The sequence below is a fragment of the Atractosteus spatula genome, chromosome 23, assembly GCF_055471065.1.
Source record: "Atractosteus spatula isolate fAtrSpa1 chromosome 23, fAtrSpa1.hap1, whole genome shotgun sequence".
Classification (NCBI taxonomy): domain Eukaryota; kingdom Metazoa; phylum Chordata; class Actinopteri; order Semionotiformes; family Lepisosteidae; genus Atractosteus; species Atractosteus spatula.
The window spans coordinates 7,347,612-7,370,127 of record NC_142728.1 but is presented as its reverse complement, the minus strand read 5'-3'; the positions used below and the strand labels follow the sequence as shown (position 1 = coordinate 7,370,127).

The following is a 22,516-nucleotide window of genomic DNA, read 5'->3' as shown; positions in this document are numbered from 1 at the left end:
TTAGAAAATACCCACCTCCATATGTTTTTCCAACATCGAATGTGGTGCTGTGTGCTTTGAAGAACTACAAAGGAAACACAGGACAGCAAACATCAGGAGTGTGGGATCAGACTTATTACAACCAAGAGCTGAAGTCTTCACACCAGCAATAACATTCAGACTATACTAATTAGCCTATACAGATTATAAATGTAGCAAATGAAAATGCTATATGCATTACATATGGATCTAATGGTACTAATGTCCATATGATTACACACAACATGATAGTGTGGATGTGCCCTTATTTCAGACAAATGAGCATAAGAAAGGATAATAATGAAAAGAAACCATTCTGCCTAACTTGCTATCTTGAAAACACAAAGTGAAACTTAAATTTTGTCCAGCCCTTTCTTCAAAGTCCCCAGAGCTTGGGCCTTAACCATTATTAAGTCAGGCTTTGTAACAAAATAATTTGATATCGAGGTAAGCTGTTATGGACTCCCAAAGCAAGCAGAGGTAAATATCAGGGGTGCTATTAGTATCTAATAACGACTTAATCTTCTTATTCATAAACTCCACAAAGTTCCCTAGTCTCTGCTAGAGAATAAAGTAATTACTGAGGTGCAGAGATTGAGATCAATTATTGAAGCTCAGCTGGAAAATCAGGAGCACATGAGCAGATATGATTATGCTGTTATGAGTAGAGTTCCTTGATGGTGGAAGTTATTTACTGTCAAGGAGGAAGCAGTCGTAAAAATGTTCAAATATAAAATATAAATGTTATAAATGACAAGAGGCTAAGCAGCCCATGTAGCTCATTTGGTAATTAATAACTAATTGATCCAAGGATCTCTTCTAGCCAGTTCTTGAAGTTAGAATATCTGTTTAAATGCCATGGCTGTGCAGCTTGATCCATAACTGTGTGGGACAAGGAGTGTCTCATTGGTATTTGATACATGTATCACTTATAATGTTTCTGTACATATACAATGATTTACTTTAAGTTACCTCTGTATCTTGAGTGACACTTTTTGGGTGAAAAGCAGCATTGCTATCACCACCTGCTGGCAGATGACTAAAATAGCACGCGATTTTACTAATGAAGGTCAGATTAATGACAACTGAACCTTTTATTTTTTTAAAGCTGCATTTTAGAAGTGCTTGTCACAGACGCATGATAATTTACTGAACATTCAATCTTCATATTTTAACAACCGAGAACAAATCTTAATTACTTTTGACAATATGTCAACTTGAATTTGTACTTGTGATCTTCAACCATGTATCGATGTTGGCATTTTGAGATGATTTTTACGAAGTTGACTAACACTCACCTGAGTATTATGATCAACATATTTAAGTCTGTATCACTTAGCACTTGTTATCGGTGAGTTAGCTCCCTCACTCAGGGATAAAAAAAAATTCTCAGGGATCACTCAAAAAAACTCGGAGAAGCCACCCTCCAAGCTTGACTTTAACAGCAAAACTCTCCATACAAAGTAGAAGCTCTGAACAGATGGCTTTAACAAGCCATCTGTGTGCCCGCTATTGTTTTCTTGCCTGTTCTGGATAAATGCTACTGAATGTAAAATGGCTGTTTCACATTATATTGGCATAACCATTCAGAATACATTGGCATAATCAGTATACCTGTCAATATGCAGACTTACCCTCACTGTAAAAAAAAATGTGCCATAAAAAATGTAACAGATTTATGCATTTACCTAACAGCCAGTAAGTCATAACAAATGTACTATTTCAAAATTCCATTTGAAGGTGAAACAATTGAGCTTCCCATCACTGAAAGAAGTGCTTTTAAGCACATCAAAAGGATGACTAAAAAATGGCAATGATAATCTCCGCGCCCAATATATCCTTTGTACAAGAGTGCCTATTTTGCATTAAACCTGCCTTGCCATTAAGTATTAATGAAAAAAAGTTTTAAATATTAAAATAAACAGTTCATTAGTTACAAGCTGTCATGACGAACCCACAAAACAAGCTTAAACATAAGCATGTTTAAGTTACATCTTAATAATGTAGAGCCAAATACAAATGAGTGATAACTTTAAACAGAAAACATCTTTACATGTCAAGCTGCATGTTATGACACCTGAAAGTGAACAATTTTACACTGTAACAAATACAGTCATGATCCATATTCACGTTGATGCTACTAGAAGCATTATACTTATGTACACGTCATACACTGAATTGCCATTTGGGAACACACGTACTCTGAATGTGGGGTAGAAATGTATTCCAAACTCTTTGCAGATATCAAAGTTCTTCTCAAATGCACAGTCTAGCACCCCCAGTTTGATACCCTGGTCCCAGTCTGAAAAAACAAAACAAAATAGTTTAGTCAGAGAGAGGCAGTATAGTACAAGCCACAGAAAATCTACAGGAGCTAAAACTGTTTCCAATTTATTATTGGAAATAAAGTGATTTAATGCTAGCGTCCATAAACCATCATAGTACGTAAAAAAATGAACAAATACACTATTAAAAAGCTTAATATGTACTTTAATTAAGTTTTTGCAAAGAACGGTGATGTACTTCAGAATGTTGCAAATAGGTCTGTTTGAGAAGGCAGTTTCTGAATTTTCTTTATATCCCACAGCACTGTTAGTTTGTACACTGGATGAGAGGCAACTTAATATTATGACGTTCGTTACAAACAGAGGTTCAAGGCACAATTTTTTTCGAAGTCTTGACATTTTATGATTTAACACAATGGAGTTGATATTCAGTTATGGAGTTCAAGGACCACAATAAAACAGATAATGCAGCTCAGTCCCCTTGCAAAAGGACAGATAGGCCTTCAATATGCCTTCCATTGAAATATTATAGTGAGTGACATTATTCCATCATATAGTAGGATGTCTGATGAAATCATAGTACAGATCCAAATCATTCTTTCTGAAAGAGATATCGGTTTATTTCAAAACACGGGTCAGTGGCTGTAAAAAAAAATAGAACTTAATAACTCTACCTAAATATTATTTTGTGGTTTAGAGAACAGGACATGGAAATAACACACAAGTTCACACAATGAAGAATGGCTGAGGTAAGCCCTTCAGCAGCAGTGTGGATGGGTGGTTAGGACAGGGTTCAAATCCCACGTGAGAGACTGCTACCCTTGGTGGTTTTCTTCAATGGCTCCAGCTACCTTCAGATATAAATCAGTACCATCTCAGCAGACCCTGTAAGTGGACACTTGGTGAATTTACTTCCTTGGTAAGCCAGGTAAGAAAAACAGAATTCAAGTCAGAATGGACATGGAGCTTCTCATTCCACCACATGAGGACAAACAGTGAGAACTCCCTGCTAGAAGTAGAAGAAGGCTGAACACTGTGATGAATTCTCACTGGCCTCCTTGGCCAGCCACCCAGCCCACTGCAAGCATGCGGGGGAACAGATGGACGGGCTTTCAGGAGAGGACAATGAGCGAGGGTGGTCTTCTTCTCCGTCTAGGACAAACTTGGGAACAAAAAGGGTGTGGGGTGGAGGGCACGGTTTTTCGGGAACTGTGTCATTCCTGCCTCCCACCTGTCTGTCTCTTCGTTTCTCCGCAGGCAAACAATGAGAACGGGCTCTGTGATGGAAATGTGAGCCAGGGCATGGACAGACAATGAGGCCTCACTGCCTCCCATTGAGAATGCAGCAGATGGGAGGTGACTCCTCACAAGGCAGCCTTTTAACAGCTGCTCCTATATAAATGAACAACTGAGAGACGATCTTGACACTAGAACACTGCGCCGAGCTGAGACATCCACTGTGTGCTTCTGTCTTTGCTGAATTTATTTACTCAACAACGTACAATTACGAAAACCTGCACAGTTTAACAAGTCTGTGTTTATGAAACCATGATACTCCTTCTTTTCCACATTATATTGTACAATAACATCTTTATCTTGGGTGTCTTCACTGTGTAAATACATTTTGAACAGTACGCAGAATAATATATTATTCCTAAACAAATCAGACTAAAATAAATTGTAGACCACATTTAGAGCACAAACTTCATCAGCAAAACTCAAGCTGCTGATGTGTTACTACTATTTGTAAACGGGGAAAAAAACGAATTAATTGGACCATAATGAAAGCTGTTCTAACAACAAAAGATCGTATCTGAAAATGAAGAAACATTTAGAAATGTTACAAAACCCGTGCACCTGGTTTTGTGACCGGTGCTGTAAAATGGGAGACTATCATCAAATGAATTGACACTGGGGACACACAACCAATGATGGAGACAGTAAAAATAAGAGGCTAAAGATTTAAAAGGCATAGCATATTTCTCTGTATCGGACATTATCCATAATCTGAAGACATAAATAATGCTGGTACAGTGGAAAAGTGGGATACAGGCAGATCAAAGTCACAGATCCTCTTGGCTCTCCTCAATTCTCTGCCCTGTCACACTTTCATCCTGACCTGCTACAGTTGTCTTCTTATGGGATTCTTGCCAAATATGCCTATATGCAATAAAACAGTTAAAGCAACCATTACAAAAGCCCACAACTTAAACACCATCGGCATGCATTGGATAACTAATATGACCTCAGTGTGTTTAAAGTTCTTATTACACCAGGTGTAACGCAGGTGGCTTCCCATCTTGTGATTCTTCAAATATGTGACTGATCTGACAGGAATGTTTTCAGCAGTGTGTGGACAGCAGAGCTTCAGGAAAGCATAGCTGCACTCTCTGAGAGAATGCCAACTGCTGCAGGCTGGCACTGTATTCCAGCTAGTATTCTTTATGTTGACATCCATCACACATTTCAAAACTCAATTCTGATCCGTCCTGCAGTTTTCACTTAATGGAATCCTCATGTAGAAATATTGTATTTTACACACTTACCCAAGTTTTGGTTTGTATCTATTTTTCTATTTATAGCCAAGCGGATGTTCATTCTGTTTATGACACAGACAATTCTTTATGGATGCCTTTCTGTAGGCCCATATGAAATAACAATGTCACCATTTCCCCAAGAGGTAATTCAACACATTAAAAGTCTGTCCTGAACTACAGCACTGAGGCCAAGAGGAATTCTGTAAAAGACTGAATCCATGTGGAAACATAACAATTATTTCTTTTACTCAGTCTTTTACTCATGAAAAATCAATACAATAAAGCTTTAATATGTAAAAGAATGACAAGCCAACATTAATAACAGTAACCTAAAAACTCTCCTTATTATGATGTACTTACACTGCACTACCCGTAATACAACAACCGATTTACCACCTGTGCAGATTTGAGGAGCACTTTAAGATTAGACAGTTTTTAATGCATTGAAGCTATTTATTGATGCCACAGGTTAAGTCAGCATAAGGAAACAGTTGTGCTAACTCTACTGCTGCTCCAAAAACATTTTCAGGCATCAGAAAGGATGGTTTCTTCTCAGAATAACTAGCTCAAAGTAACACCCATAAAGGCATTAAAAATCTAAGGCAAGTAACTGGCTTTGGCTTTCACTGAATGTTTGAAAAACCACAAGCACATCCAAAACTAAACCGAATTTAATCAGTATTTGCTATACAAACTTAATACAAATGAACAACAGTCCCCTTTGATAAAAAAAAAAACGTTATTCTGAAAGGCTTATTTTACTGTGGCAGTTTCCACACTAAATAGGGATAATGATAAGTAAGCATTTTTGGATGCTAAGAGACATTGTTTATGGACGTACAGCAGATTCTACAATACTCTTAACCTGGTTAACGCCAAGGGCTTTCAGAATTGTTATGGGCCTTAAGGTTGTTTTTTGATCCTAGATACGAAATATGATCCTTGATATGAACATAAAAAAGGGACTAAAATGATTTTTTCCTGCCTTCATACCACTCCACATACAGTACAGAGCAACTGGCTCTGTGGCTCAGAAAACATTCAATGGCTTTAAAAAGCAAATTAAGTCTTGCTGTCTGCTGGTGAAAACTCCACAGGGTTTAGCTGCAGAAGTTGAATCTAAAGACTAAAACATTTTTTTTTATAAAACCAAAAAAAAGAATTTTCTTCTGTCGGGATATGAATAATTGAATGAATAATTGAATGTTCTAATATTTATTTCTCCTCCCCACTGATGTGGCTGGTGTGTGGGGAGTGTACTGGCGCACTATGGCTGCCGTCGCATCATCCAGGTGGGGGCTACACACTGATGGTGGTGGAGGGGAGACCCCATTACCTGTAAAGCTCTCTGACTGATAACAATGCTACATGCTGAATTTGACTCAAGGTCAAACACTTGAGAGATGGGCTGGGATGCTGCTGATGTACCTAGGGCTGAAGGACCAGTGAACCGATACAAGCCTGCCCAGGCTATAGGAGAGGAACAGGACAGAATACCACGAGACTGCATCTGTAACCTTGTTCAAAGCATGAGCCACAGTCACACGGCTTGCATTGCTTCTAGTTTTGATCACACTTGCGACTAGCCTATGACGTTTACAGCCGAACTCTTGCTGAACAGCCCTGTTGAGGACAAATACAGTATGAAGCAGAATAATGATTTTACATACTGTATGTTGTTCTGTTAACTACATTGTCTGTGCAACTGCTATAAAAAGGATGGTCATTTCATCATATCAATACACAGAGGACAAAAGAGTTCCAATGCTTGTTTTATAAGAAGCTCGCCGACATTTAAGGCCTGTATCAGGGGTTGGCACCCTTAACACACTCAACAGATTTAGCACATGGAGACATGTTGTGCGTCATGTCAGGCATTTTTCAGAGTTGCTCAAACTTGCAATCTCTTCCAAACACACAACTCTTTCTGTTCTAATTTCTTTCATAAAGTCTGACGAGACTAATAATTCCAGCAAAAACAAGGAAAGGGTCATTATGAAATGTCTTAGCTTCTCAAGGTATGGAGGGACCAGTGAATTATCTTCTAGCAAAAGAAAAACAACAATTTAAATGAGCTTTTAAGTATGCTACTACTCATGGATACTGCACTTAAATGTAAACAATCAAATGTTTGGATATTTTCATTTGAATTTAGTACTTGTCATATTTAGGTCCATCAGCTTTAACATGTTAAGTACAGTAATAAGAGTTTCCACTTGTGTTATTTATGAGCTTCTGTCTGCCAAGAATATTGTGCTAAATCACAATCAGGTCATAACATAATTAGGTTAACTGTCGTAAAAAACTGGATTCACAGTGCATACACTATAAATTGAATACCAGACACTTCCAGAAATAGGTCTTATCATTGTTTGCACCTCCTACATTCCCTGGCAGACAAGTACCATAAATCTACACTGCCTGTTTAGTATTTAGGCATTAGGACCCACATGGACCGCAGGGTGAGCGCCCCCTGCTGGCCCCACTAACACCTCTTCCAGCAGCAACCTTAGTTTTTCCCAGGAGGTCTCCCATCCAGGTACTGACCAGGCTCACACCTGCTGAGCTGCAGTGGGCTGCCAGTTGTGAGTTGCAGAGTGATATGGCTGCTGGCTAATATGGCAGCATGTCTTCACACATTCCCCTGTCAACAGTAGTTCAAGTAGGGAGCTGCGTCAGCAGGCGTAGGCTGCAAATGAACAAGTAAAGGTTTATTCCAGGCTGAAAAGAGAAGAAAGGAGGGCCTGAAGAAGGCTCCACAGCCGAAACGTTGCGTTTCCTTTCTTCTCTTTTCCACATGGCACAAACCTTTACTCGTTCCTTCCGCTGCCAATGTTCCTCATGTGTTGCTGTGTCATGAATGAGGCTGGCCAACTGGCCTGATCCCAAAAAAGCTTACCGGCATTTCGATTTTATGGAATGACAGGAAGGATAAAAGTGTGTTGTGAGTCTCTGTAGCTTCATCAATACTTTCATATAGTTTAAAAATTGAATAATAATAATTATTATGATAACAATTCCTTACACTTATATAGCACTTTTCTGGACACTCCACTCAAAGCGCTTTACAGGTAATGGGGACTCCCCTCCACCACCACCAATGTGCAGCCCCCACAAACTGGTTGTGGTGGAGAGAAGTCCCACCAAGGCTTAGAGGGAGAATTTAATGTACCTACGGCCCCTATCAGTGTCTGAATGCACAAAACAGTGGCATAGCAGCATGCTGGTGACCACTACCATGGGCCACAGTGTCAATCCAGGCTAGGGTCCCTGTCCGTGGGGAGAAGACTTTTCTTCCCATTTCTCTGTGTTTCTTCCTTCCTCCCATGAAGACATTCAGGTGAGGGCTGATTTCATACTTGGGGATTTATTTCAAGATCGGTCAGTTCCGCCTATGGGACTTTAGAGAAAGAGGAAGCAGATGAACTTGATGGACGAAATGGCCTCTTCTCATCAGGGGCCTTTCCTAAACAACTATAGCCGTCTTAAAACCTCCCAGAAAAATAGCTAATTGGACAAAACCCTACCGTACACTTACTATTTAAAGAGGCAAATAAACGGTTTAATTGCCTTTGTCTCATTTGATTCATATTATCATTGGACAATGCAAAGAAGTGAACTTTTCAAGAAAGGATTCTTCAACATCCTTTAGGAAAGTGCCTTGTGGTAAAAACCACAACAACGGCTTAATTGCAAGCATGGCGATGCCTACCTAAATGAAAACTTTACACATCTGGATTCAGCTATGTGCTAAACTCACTCGAAAAGTTCACTGACAGTCCTTTAAATTGATTCCAGTTCAAACACTCATCAACCAACTGACGGTCAAACAATAAGTAAGCTGTTTGTGCCTTGTTAATACAGTGAATTATTCTATGAAGCAGTTGCTCTGAAGCATATATCCTTAACTTCAAAATGATATCAGATCCTTCCCACATCCTCCATTCTGAACACCAACTTCTTCCTTCTGGCAAACGTTTTAGGGTTCCCAAATGTAAGTCAAACAGATACAAACATTCCACTACCCATTAAAGCTGTCAATGCAAACGGCAAGGATAAACACAATTTTTGACCTTTACAATCCACTTGTGTGCAGTATGTCTTGTAATGTGTTATAAATGTTACCTGTTGTTATGTGTTATACATGTGCAACAGAGTGATGTGAAATGGTTTTTCCTTCTTTTTTTTGGGGGGGGGGGGGTGTGTGCATTATCTTTAAATGTACAGAAGTACTATGTGTCCACAAAAAATTTCCCTCAGGGGACAATAAATCTTATCTTAACTTCAATCAGGGTAAACAACAAAAGCGTGAGGCAGAGAAGAAAACATTTAAATACACCTTTTGCAAAATGTAAAAATGCAAAAAGACAGCTTATATGACTATTTTCACTATTAAAAACACAGTCATCTAAATTACCCCCATCACTGACTGAAGAGCACGGAAACAAGTTTATCTCCTGTGAAAGTGCACCCTTTGAAACTAAACCACACTACGTATTTTTCTGTTTACAAAGCCACGTGGCGCTCACACTGAATGTGAGGCCCTGAGGAACTGAAGGCACCAATATAGACAGCGGCTGGTAGAGCTCAGCCACACACAGCTGTGCTCACAGACGCTCTGCATTTAAATCAACAGGCGGATTAAGAGCTGTACAAATATAGACAGCCAGGAGTGGAAAGGCAGGTACACATCAGGGTCCCTTCTGAAGATACATGAAATGACTCAGCTGATATCTTTCACAATCAGTGCTTTCCAATGGGAACTAAATACGTACTAGAGTCAAGGGTATTTTTTACAACAGACATGCCTGTAAAGGTGACGAGAATAGTCTTTAAAAATATTCATAGTTCAAAGTCTTCAAAAACAGCAAACAACATCATAAAAAAATAAAAACATCCAGTGAACGGAGTCCTAATCACATGCAGGACATTTGACGTACAGAATTTAAATTGCATACAATGCCTTGCAAAAGTATTACGTTTTCCCATTTTGTGGCTTTAAAGTTGGCTTTCATGATACTTTAAAGTTTATATCTGTAAAACATATATAAACTAGTCCACATTAGTCAAGTGGCGTCTTTCTGTGTTGAAAAATAGTGGTTCACGTGTTTTCTGAATAATGCCACCTGTCTCTGCAAGGTCTTTCAGTCAGGTAGGGAATTTCAAGCAAAGATTCAAACCATAAAGACAAAGGAGCTTTCAAACAAGCTCCAGGATATAGAAAAGCAGTTCGAGAGAAGGAAAAAAAATCACCGACAGTGAATATCCCTTGGAGCTTGGCTTCTTCGATCCTGAAGAAGTGGGAGTTGTGTCGTTCTCTCCAGACACTGCCTAGGTCAGGATCCCTCCAAACTGACCACCAGGAAAGGAGGGAAGATGGTCAGAGAAGCCACTACGAGGTCAGCAGTCTCTTTGAAAAAGCTACAGAGTTCAGTGGCTGAGATGGGAGAAAATGTCCCAAAGCAAGCCTATACTGTATGACAGAGTGGCTAAAAGAAGGTAAGATAAGATCACTCGATTAGCCATATACAATTTCTTGCATTAGGAATTTGTCTTTTCGCATACCCCAGCTTCCTCTCCATTAGACACAGAAAAGGATACCATTATTGAAAAAAAAACCCATCTCAACTCCTGCATGGAGTTTGTAATAAAACATTCAATCAGTGTTATTCTTATATAGTTACTTTCAATAAAGAGCACTCTCAAGGCACTTTACATAAATAAAACACATAGTATGTTTGGATGACACCAGGTTCCACAGCTGAAACGTTGTGTTTCTTTTCTTCTCTTTTCAGCACAGAATAAACCTTTACTTGTTCCTTTACAGTTTAAAAATACAGTGAAAAAAAAATACAATAAAACCCCGTATAACTGTAAGCTTAAAAGACAGATTATGCACTGAAGGCCACTGAAACCGGGTACGTTTTGAGGCGATTATCAGCAGCGTAACATTGCAAGCTGACACCTTATTTTCTTATAGCCTGGCCTAATGACAACATACCAATACTTAAAAGGGAAAGGCCGAGGATTGAGCCCTGGGGTACACCAGAGAAGACAGGGTTAGGATCTGATTTAAAATCGCCAAAGCTAACAAATTGTCTGTCAGAAAAATAAGACAGAAACAACAACAACATGACCCTTAAACCTGTACAGCGCTCCAGTCGATAAACCAGAATGTTACGTTTTAGAGGATCAAAGGCTGCTTAAAAGGTCTAACAGTATGATAATGGTGGGAAAGCAAGCATCTGCAGCAATGAGAAGGTCAGTAACAACTTTCACCTGGCAGTGAAAGGTGCCAAATAAGAAATTAAGACTTTAAATATGTAACCAGTTAAGATGCTACTGCGCATTCCAGTAGTTTCGCTACAAACGGCAACGTTGAAACAGGCCTAAAAATGGAAAAATCTGACTGATTCAGCAAGGCATTTTCCAGAGTTGGGCAATTTCAGCCACTTTCAGCTGTGGAGAAATTCATTAAGGGGACAGGAATACATTATTATTGCACAAATAACAGGGGATAATGCTCAGAAACACTTCCTAAACATATTCAAGCCATAGCGCCAACAGACAGCAAAATTTGTGTTGTGGTCAGACATGACAAAACTGGAACATTTTGGTCTAAATGCAAAAGGGTGCATCGAGTGCAGACAATACAGCAAATAACCCTGCCAAAACCATCCCTACGATCAAGCACAATGGCAGCGTTATTTTCATCAGCAGAGACTGAGAAGCTTGCCAAGACAAAAGGGGAAAATGGATGGAAGAGCAAAGTACAGGCCAATCCTCAAGGATAACCTGCTGAAGACCTAAAACTGGTCTAAATATTCAGCTTTCAGACCCAAAGCGACACTGGAGTGGCTCAAGAACAAGAAAACGAATGTTCCGGTGACAGTCCTCACCTGAACCCTATCGAAAATCTGTTGAAAGACTGAAGTGATCCCCAATCATCTTGAGAGTGTTCGAGGAGATCTGCCCAGAACAAGCACGAAGTATACCAGGCTAAGCTGACAGAGCCTTACCTGAAAAGATCTGCTACTACAGTATGTGCTGCCACAGGTGTTTCCACTAAAGATTGAGTTCATGGCTCTAAATGCTTATTCAATACACTCTTTAATGATTTTGACCATCTCTAAGAACTCTGGAAGACGTCCTGGGTGGATTCAAATGTTCTGCACGTACTGAAAACTCAAAGGCGCTTCTACTGAAATTAATTGAATTGAAATGAACTATGAAACAAATACCACTCTGTTCAGACTACAGAAGCGGAATCGGTAACATTAGTGTCGAAAGACACGGTTTTACTGTTCGACTGCCTACTTTAAGTTAAACAATGTCGATTCAGGTAACGGGGTGAACAGAATTCTTAAAAACAAGGCTGAGTGGCTCAAGTTTTCGCTGTGGAGCAGCGTGCTTGTAAACACGAACTCGCAGGGAACTGTCACAGCCCTGCGCTTCTGAGAGCGCTGCAATCGTATTCGCACCACCGGGTCTTCACAAGACAAAACTGGACTGTAAAGCCAACGAATATCGAAGAAGACTGGCTGATCGGAGAATGTGCACGGTACCTTTCACGTCCCCGGCCAGCGCTTTCCAGGTCGGAGAGTACTGGATACAATGCCCGCACCACGACGAGTAGAATTCCACCAGCCAGGCTGTAGAGGAGTTGTGCAAGGTCTCCTTCAGACTGTCGCTGGCGAGGATGGTGAGCGGGTCCCCAGCCGAGTACAGCCGAGTGGCCTGGGCCCGACATAGGATACACGCACCCAGAAAGCTTATAACAGCGACGAGCCAAGCCGGTAAGCGAAGTGCGGAACAGCTGCCGGAGACACAAGTCGCCATGTCGCCTCTGACAGACAGGAACGAAACCGCGAAGGAGGCGGAGCTGGACGTGGGCGGCCTCAAACTCCCCAGGAAACAGCCATGGCAACGGCCTGCTTAGCAACGCAGGCGGCACGCAGGACGACGTGAACAGGCGAGCGACCGCACGCAACAGCGGCCAATGAGTTACGTCGCGGGAACGTCCAAATGAAATGATTAAAACTAAAGACAGTGAAGGCGAGGGAATGATGTTGCATTTTCAGATTCCCAATTCCCGAGACAAGAAGATAGCAAAAGATCTTCACCCTTGTGTAAAACACAGCAAACTTTATTAAAAAAATATAATTTAATACATTCTCAAAATAGAAATTACAGTGTACAGTCATACATTTAACAAAAAAGCAGAAAAGTGCACACGTAAAAGATTCTAAATGATCAGTTAATTTAATCTCTGAATAGGTAGCTTAAGTGATGTCTTAGGCTGAGAGTACAGTAAATCGATTAATTTTAAAATTGTCTAAATCTTTTAACGTCTTGTTTTGCAGCCATTATGTATATTCATTCCAATTCTTGGACAAACCGGCTTTCTGATAACTAACACACATATATATTAATATATACGAGATGATGGAGACAACCCGTTTTTCAAAAAATGGTTCCACTGCAAAATACACTTCAATTCCACCTATGACGTGTATTTTTTATCATATCACTTTTTAGACAACAATCTCATTATAAACAGATATGAAACAGAAACTGACGGAGGAGCAATTTCAATTGAACATAGTTATGGGGCTCAGAATTATTGTGAGGCTCGTCAACAGTGGACTACCCCTGACCCCAGTACAGCTCACCAACTACAGTATACACCGATGAGTGCTCTTGCTGACCCATTGCTGAATGCTACGCGGGTATTACAGTAGCTGCCGCTGTAGAGATGCATTATTGCTTTCACAATTAAGGCATGTAGCCTCTTAACAGCTGTTACAGTGTTACAGCTGTTCCAGTGTCCCATAATACAGTGCAGTCACACTACATTAGCTCTACGTGAAATGAACACAGACTCAGTGTTACATAAGGAGATGGCCACGCTGTCTTGTTAAATCAAATCCCACATTCAGCTGTACCGAAATGCACATAGTTGTTGCACATGCTTTTTTAATCACCAATTCTAGTGTTTCACTTTTACAATATTTATAATATTTCCTTTAGCATGGTGTAGTTATCATTATCATCAAGAAGGCACACAGACAGTGCTTAGATCAGACTGTCCATCAAACTGGAGAGCAGGGTAAGGAGGAATGTGGTTAGGAATGGTACCCTGAGAACTACAGCAATACAAGTTAGAGGAGAAAAGGGGCCTCTTCTGATTTGCAAAATTTATTGTTTTTATGTTCTGAACTTGCACCAAACCAATGTGCAACGCTGGTTGAGACTTGCCCAAAAAGACGTGAGGTTGTAATTGCTGGCAAAGGTCACCAAATATTGAGCTCATGGGTCTGAATACTTATGCAATCCACATATTTCAGTACACATTTTGCCAGCATTTACTGCAACTCTGCTTACTCTTTAAAGTCTTCAGTGGGATTTCTCAGGTTTTAAATAAGCCGTAAAGTTGAAAAATATGTATGCATCATTTTACTTAGTGAAGAAATAGTGCATACGTTGGTACAAACATATAAAATTTGCCTGAGGTGGCTATTATTATATGAACAATATAGATTGTCAGACAATTCAGGGAACAATTCAGAAACATGGAAGACTTGAAAGATGCTGTGAAATATTAGCAGGTATAGGGATAGGTCTTAATTTTACACTACTAATTGTTAAAGAATTATAGTATTCCACTCACAAAAATAACCTGTAAAAATACAAACATAATTTTCACTCCCTGATATAATAAGCAATGCCTCTTTCTTACAATCTTAGCAGACAGCAAAATCTTCACATTTTTACCTGATTCAGTTGCCTTCTTTTTATTAAAAAATCCATTATAACATGTAAATGTTATTTATTTTAAAATCTGGTACATGATCGCAAGTCTCACAGGCAATCTGAAGTTGTGTCAATTTAAAATATCAAAATCTCCCACTCACTAGGCAAACAAAGGCTAAGCCACCGGAACATATACATCAACACATGAGAAAAGTGTTTTATGTATAATGTGTTTTCACTGACAGGACAGAAAGATGTGTTTATTCTGGTTGAAAGGGTTCTGGTGAGGTGACACCAAGGGGACCTGTGTAGATGTGGTCAAGTATGTGGATGGTATCCTGGAGGAGTAAGTCGAATATTTGTTCCGTCAGTTTCATCTTCACGCTGAGCTCGTCCGAGCTGTAGTCCAGCCACTCTGGCTCCTCCTCTCGCAGCTCCTGTATCTGGGGCAGCAGTCAGATGTGGGAGAAGTGAGGACAAGCATCCTTTCAATTTCTGCCCTCCTTTCCTCTGAACAACCCCTTGTGAACGGAACTCAACCCCATTTTCTCTAAAGACCTCAGCTTGGGAACAATCTTCCACTTCTATAACTGAAATCTTTTTGCACCACAGAAAGCAAACCCAAATGACACAGAAAGGGGCTCGGTGTTTTCCAGTGACATTCCAAATTACGCAGCTGGAAGCAAAACTATACTCTTTTTTTCTCCTTACATCTGCTGGAAGATGGACAACTTCAAGCGCATTTGTCTGCCACTCAGTCTGCATTGAAATTCCATACATTTCTTTACAAAGCACAGAGAAGACTGTGTTATGCTTGTTATACAGTACAAACAGGAAGAATGCTAAATTAATTCACTGTAATAGAGGAGGCCTTTGAACATTAATTTCTGGCCTAGAAGGAGAAGCTTACATTAAAACAAACACCCAGTCTCGCTGCTGGACAAGCTCACTGAAGCAGTCTTTCACACTGCAGCACATTGTACACATGTTGCGAACCAGCTTTTCACCAGATATCCTGCCCTTTCCTGCTTACCAGAATGCAATCCACTATGTCCCTCTGTACCTTCCCATACGTGGAGCCTGTCTGCAAGAGCCTCTTCATCTTATGTTCACTACGCCCCAGGTTCAGCTGCCTCTGCACCTCACTCTGGATGAAGCCCTGAGAGAGACGAGACAATTCCCCTATAATCCAAGAAATTGCTCAGATACTCCAGAGCTCTGGTCCACCTGTGATTCAAGCACACTGCAGAATGTTGCAATTAAATAATAATATGTAATATACTGTACAGGATCAACACAGCAATGAAGGTTGTGGTTTCATGGCATTGCTGCAGATGAATGAACTGGAAACCCATTGGTTGAGTTGCATTAATGCTTTATTGATTTTTGAAATAAAGGCAAGTTTCTTTTGCATTGTTCAGCAGTATCGAGACATTGCTGCCTGCATTTGGTTCTCAGTTGTCTTAGCAGACAAAGAAAAACATTTCAGAATGAGCTGCTGATCTCATGAAATAGCATTTGCCTGCTGCCAGTGATGTTGATGGTACAAAACAAATGAAATATGTGTTTGAAAGCAAACATTCTGGGACACATCACTATTTTACAACCAAAATGTATGAGAATTTGTGATACTGAAAAATCTGCCAACACAGCTCGTCCTGGAATACTTAACTATAGTGTAGGTGCTCTAAAGAAAAAGAATAAGCTTCACAAGAGACCTGATGGCTTGTTTGTTGTGTATGGAAAGACAGGTGTTTTTGTCTTTTAATTTATTTTATATAAAAAAATAGTCTTGGCCTTCCAGTTCAAGAGATTTGACCCAGGAAATTGTATGACTGCTCTTCAATGATTTGATGGTAATCAACGATACAAACTTCAACCCTTTTCAGAAGGGAAGATACAAGATTAATATCCAGGCCAATTTTTACACTAAATAACTGAATGTTCATCTCTAAGACATGGCTACTTGTAAAAGAATGGCTTTGTACTCACATGAAACTACTCAACCTCAACATAAGGCGGCAAAATACAATTTTTAGTCAATGTATTAAATCACCTCCCACTCAGCGTCACCATTATTTTTACACTGTTTTATTCATAAATGCCTTGACTCCATCAAGTAGTGAATGATTTTCCCTTGAAGGCCTGAAGGATATTTTCCTGGCGGCACAGTGGTGCAGTAGTTAGCATTGGTGCCTCACAGCGCGGGGGCTCTGGGTTCAATTCCTGACCTGGGGTGTTGTCTGTGTGGAGTTTGTATATTCTATTTGTGTTTGAGGGGGTTTCCTCCCAAAGACATACTGGTAGGGTAAATGCCTTCTGGGAAAAACTGGCTCTGTGTGTGAGTGTGTGTGTGTGTTTGTGTGTGTATGCCCTGCGATAGACTGGTGTAGCGGAGCTAGTTTGGGCATGGTGACGTCATTGCCTGGGCTGAGGGAGAGAGGTCTCCTTTGGCTCACTCGGCTGGTTCCCTGCTGCGTTATGCCGGAGACCCGGGTTTACGCCCAGGTGTTGCGGGACAAACCAGTGGGGTGGAGTGGCGAGGGCACGAGCCCGCGCGGAACCGTGACAGTCACACTGGCGTCCTGTCCAAGGTGGACCCTGCCCTGTGCCTGATACTTGCCGGGTCCCCTCCGACCCTGAAGTGGAAGAAGCGGATGGAAAATGGACGGAAGAGTTATTTTCCTTTAATATTACCTTGATATCTGAGAGGGAAGTCTTGGCGTACAGGACTGCCGAGAATGGAGAGCCTCCTTTCCCAGGAAATGGATTACTGGGTACCTGGTCACTTTTAAAGGCACTGTGGAATAAGTCCGAGGTGAGATCGAATATGACCTGAAAAGAGAGACTTGTTTACGGTCTTGTTGTACTGATCAGAGATGCCTGGGGAACTTCAATTTGGTATCATCTGCATACTAGTTCAATCATCCTCCACAGAAGACGTAAAAGTGTTTCAGGTACTAGATGCACTCAAGACGAATAAATTCTCTGGGTCTGGTGGTATCTTACCAATTGTACTCAAGGAAATGAGGGACCATTCATGCAACTCTTCCAACAGTTGTTTAAGACAGGATTAGAGCCTAGGGACTGGAGAATTGCTAATATAGTGCCCTTTCATAAAAAGAGTGTGAAAACTGAACCATGTGATTATAGATTAAAAAAGCTGACTTCTGAAAGTTAATGGAAATGATTATAAGAACTAAACTAGAGGATCACCCTATATGGAAATGTTATCCTAAGGAAATAGCTAGCAAGGATTTATAAAAGGTACTGTAGGTCTTGCCTAACCAGCATGCTCGAGTTCTCTGAACAAGCAACAACAGTAATAAATACACATACGGCATAAGATATGGTGTATTTAGATTTTCAGAAGGTATTTGATCAAGTTCCCCATAAGAGATTAATTCTCAAATTGCAGGTGATGGGCATTCAAATTGGAGTTATGCAACTAGTGGAGTACCACAGGGATCTATACTACAACTACTACAGCTCTTAGATTATGTCAATGATCTATTTTCTAGAATAGTTAGTAAACTAGTCAAGTATGCAGATGATACCAAATTAGGAGGATTAGCTGCCTGGGTAAGCACCGGGCAGATGATGTTTAATGTAGACAAGTGCAGGGTAGTACAGTAAAAGCAAACTATAAATACAAAATGGAAAATGCTCAGCCAGAAGAGGCTACTTATAAAGAAGGTGTTTACGTTGACATGTTATTTACATTTACTAGACAATATGGGGAAGTGATAAAAAGGGTAAACAAAATGCTAGAATAGATAAGTTAAAAGCATAGAATTCAAATCAAGGGATGTTCTGTTAAAATTAAGGTTTGTAAGTCTTGGAAAGTGTGGGGCATTCATAATTGAAGCATACTGTACACTTAAAACCTACAGTATATCACATGGATTTATTTGGTTATACGTCTGTGAAATTGCTTTTCGTTGTCAGTCTCGAGGGGTAGCACACATACCTGTCTGTAGGCTCTGCGGCTTTCCTCGTTCACCAGATGGGGTGGCACTTTGCCCATGTCAGGCACTTGGTACTTCTTGAGTCCCGGACCCTCTCTGTGATTCCACAGCTGTTCCACAGCAGCCCCCACCAAACTGAGCACAATCTCAGGGCTGTGGGGTGGGACGCTACTCTCCAATACAGGCTCTGGGGATATCGCACAAGACCAGACGTCCCTGAAGCACAGCTGGTTTATTCTCTTCTGATTCTCCTCGGTCTTACCAAGCACGATGCTCCCCTGGAGGGTGAATATACTTTGATTATTTTTGATCTACCTGCTTCTGAAGTTTACTCCTTCTAGTCAAAGTTTTATCTAATACAATGGTTGTTGGAGACAAGATACAGGTTCTTGTCTAAACCACATTCCCTAGAAAGTAATGGAGAATTACCTGCCATCCTCAGATATCTCATTTCCTAGAGGGAGGCAACTGGACATGGGTGGAATGAGTGTTTTTGAAGTGTGAGATCTTTGGAAGAGAATTCTGTGTTTGGAAATTAATAAGCATCGTAGCTGCCTGGATGGATGGAGAAGGATTTCAGAGAATACTGTAAGTGCAACTAGAGCTTGAAGAGAGCTAGGTTTTTTGTTGTTTTTTCTGTTAATAGCACTGTAAATAATAGAACGCTACCTCATGGCTGTGCTAGTGTGTCTGTTTAGCAAGACTCCCTTATAAAAGGATCACTATTAGGTCATTCTGGTCATGCCACAGTAAACAAAATCAATTTTACAGCATGCAAATGAAAGCCAGAAAGGTTAATCAATAAACCTTTTTACTTCTATTTGTCAGTCTTCTGCATTTTCCATTCTAGCTCCTGTTTTAGTATGTGAGAAAGGATACTCTTTACAGGAGAGTAAAGAATGCAAAAATCTTAAAATAAAGAGTATTTTAAGACTACACTGAATGTGTCATGTTTGGTGTTGCACAATTAGCATGCAGTGACATAACATTTTTTATAACACATATAATACATATAGCTCAATGTTGAAAAAAATGGCTTTCATACTTACAGGACCTTTGCTGGGTGGATTATCCTTCAGATTTTCACTGGTGTCTTGAATTTTCTTAATCTCCAGAGCATCTCTTACAGCCTCATTTACCAGATTCTCAGCCAGTCTGTCCACAAGAAGATCCAGATCACGACCATTGGTAGATTCCACATTCTTTGTATGCTGTGGCAAGAAGACAGCCAGTCCTCTTTCTCTCAACTTGGAAAGTCCCATCATTGGAATTTCATGACTGTCTGACTGGATGAGATTGGTATCAATCCAGTCATCGCGGGGACCATTATTACCACATCTTTCTGTTGGAGTTTTGGCTGAAAACAAGGAAGGGTCACAAACAGCTTTTGTGGTTTGATCAACATTATCCAGGCCTGGACCATGTTCTAGTGTGGAGTTGGACTGTGCAAATTCCTCCACTGCCCTGGCAGCTTCATAAATTACCTGCTGGAGGGGGTTTATCTCTATTAAACTGGATTTAGATACTGAGCATGTAGATGCCTCGTAGATAGACTCCTCTTCAATAAGGTCTGCAGACATCTGAAGATGTGTCTTCCTCATCTCCACCATATAAAGGCTATTACTATACATTTTTGGGGCTGTTGACCCATCCCTACCATGGTATTGATTTCTGTCTGTATTTCCATCTGATGTTTTTTCAGACAATGTGGTACATTTACTCCTTTCTTGGTTTGATTTGAAATTCTTTGGTGGCTCATCATCTGAGAAGGGATCGTCATCTGCTTTGGTGTCCAAGTCACTGTCTTGTTCCCCAAGCAGATGTGAAATATCTTCAGCTCTGACCAGCACACCACAGTTCTTTGCACATTCAAAGTATTGGACACCTCTGAATGTCCCATTGTGGTGTCCATTTGGGCTGTCCAGGGCCACACCAGCCCAATAACCAGCTGCAAAACTGGTAGGACCCTTATATTTCAATACACCAGGCTTGGTGTGGCAAACTAACACTCGATGGCCAATTTCAAAGGAAGACAATGGGTCAGAGCTTTCATCACTGTCATCTTCTGCAGAAACAGAGACAAAAAGCTTAGATTTATGGTCTTCATTGTTATTTTGCTCTTCACTTAATATCTTATTATTATTTAGAGAGGAGGATAGTTCATCTTTGTCCAGCAGAAAGTGACCTTTTATTTTGGCAGAGTTCACTCTCATAGTCTCTCTCTCTGTTGACCCTGCAGTTTCTCCCACACAAGGGATAGCCTTTTTCTCACTAGCGTCACACACATCCACAGGCACGGACAGATCTTCTGAGAGAGAAGGTAAGTCTTCGCTCTTGATAGATCTGTCATCTTCAGTGGAGTTATTGCCCACTTGGAGCTGAACTATTTCTGCTGGAGGTGGAGGGAAATCATCTTCACTAGTCATTGTAATATTATCCGTAGAAGGAGGAGGCGTAAGGGAAGCTTCAGTGTACCCAAATTTAGGCGCTCCTGCTATGGATGGGAGTTCAGTACTCCCATATGAAAGAACCTCATCTACAGGGGACAATATTTCTGATAAAGTCTCCTCATAAGCTAAGACTTTTAAGGCTGTAAAAGCCTCGGCTTTCTGTGTGATATGCTTTTCTTTGTGTAGCATATGCACCTCTGGGTTTGCAGAACAAAATTCTGGACAAGTTTCAAGGATTCTTGTTTTATTACATTGTGAGGTGGTGTGTATTTTGGCTTTTGCATCATCTAAAACCTTTGAACTTTTTTGGTCTTCAGCAGCTAAAGACATCATACTTCCAAGTATTTTCTCTGGCAGCTGGTCCTTTTCTGAGGATTTCTGACCTTCACAACTCAGGGGGTAAGTCAACTTTCCATAATTCTCTGAAGGTTCATCTCCAAAGCCTCTGCTGTCTGCCTTTCCACTGTCAGCAGCAAGGGGCAGACTATCCTTGCTCAGGTTGTCTGTAGCAATTTCTTTAACTGGAGCTGTGATTTCAATAAGGGAGCTTTCAGTAGTATATGCGGGTTGATTAATAAGCTGGTACTCTCTCTCATTCTTTTCTACCTCAGTACAAGCCTGGAGGGACACAGATTGATTATTTTTCACTCCAGTATCATCTGAAGATGGTATTGTCTCAGGGTTGCTGTTAACTGTAAGCAAACATTTTGCTTGTTGGCCAATTTGAGCTTTGTACCACACTGAATCTTGTACTGCCCTGTTAATTAATGTGTGACTCTCTTTACAGCCTACAGGATATCTAGCAGAGAGCAATCGTGAACCAGTATTGACTGTATTCTGATATTCTGGGCTACCAAACTGCATTATTTCCCAATTACTGTTCTCCAAGTCCAAGGGAAGATCCTTCTCAATTTCTGGAGCTGAAACAGTTACATCAGAGATATTGACACGGACTGCAGATGCTCTCTGGAATTCTGGAAGAGAAAGATAGGAATTCTCACAGAAATGTTTTATAGGAAGTGATAAGTGAAAAGCCTTCAAGGCTGCTCTAGAAGATGAGTCTTCCTCTTTTGAGGGCTCATTGTTATTGTCTTTCGTGAACCCGCAGTTTTCTGATCATCTGTGATAAAGAAAACAACATGTAGTAAGGACTTTTTCTTAAAACACATGGTCCATCTTAATATCTGAGTAGGTCCTGATGTCTAAATGCCCGGGTAAGTCTTTCAGCATATACGGGCTATTCATCTCAATACTCTGAACAGTTTTTGGCAAAGCATGTGCAAGTGATGTTATTGCATGGGCTTGTTGTACTGTAGTAATGCAAGACTACCAGAAAAAAAAAACATTTCATGATTATGGCACCTTTATTTCATTTGAGAATCTTTTAAAGAGCCTCGTTACAGCAACTGCTGTTTAAAGTGCTAATTCTCCCCAGTGAATAATAATATTGATGGCACTTAAATGTTTAAGATGGAAAGAAGACATCAATCAAGGCACAACCCTTT

General features: G+C 40.4%; 2 protein-coding genes across 2 annotated transcripts in view; both read right to left on the bottom strand.

The window, feature by feature from the left end:
- Positions 1-12,695, bottom strand: part of qsox2 (quiescin Q6 sulfhydryl oxidase 2) — a 36,131-nt gene extending 23,436 nt beyond the window's left edge. The window contains exons 1-3 of the mRNA XM_088940761.1: positions 12,406-12,695; positions 2,220-2,320; positions 16-64 (exon numbers count right to left, since the gene is read on the bottom strand). Of these exons, the coding sequence (XP_088796887.1) occupies positions 16-64; positions 2,220-2,320; positions 12,406-12,679 (424 nt within the window). The 5' untranslated portion in view covers positions 12,680-12,695. The remainder of the gene's footprint in view (positions 1-15; positions 65-2,219; positions 2,321-12,405) is intronic.
- Positions 12,696-14,853: 2,158 nt separating this feature from the next.
- The window catches only part of LOC148816094 (centrosome-associated protein 350), a 47,396-nt gene continuing 39,733 nt past the window's right edge, over positions 14,854-22,516 (bottom strand). Inside the window, exons 12-16 of the mRNA XM_088940698.1 lie at positions 19,611-21,985; positions 18,564-18,839; positions 17,291-17,428; positions 15,627-15,752; positions 14,854-15,036 (exon numbers count right to left, since the gene is read on the bottom strand). Of these exons, the coding sequence (XP_088796824.1) occupies positions 14,854-15,036; positions 15,627-15,752; positions 17,291-17,428; positions 18,564-18,839; positions 19,611-21,985 (3,098 nt within the window). The remainder of the gene's footprint in view (positions 15,037-15,626; positions 15,753-17,290; positions 17,429-18,563; positions 18,840-19,610; positions 21,986-22,516) is intronic.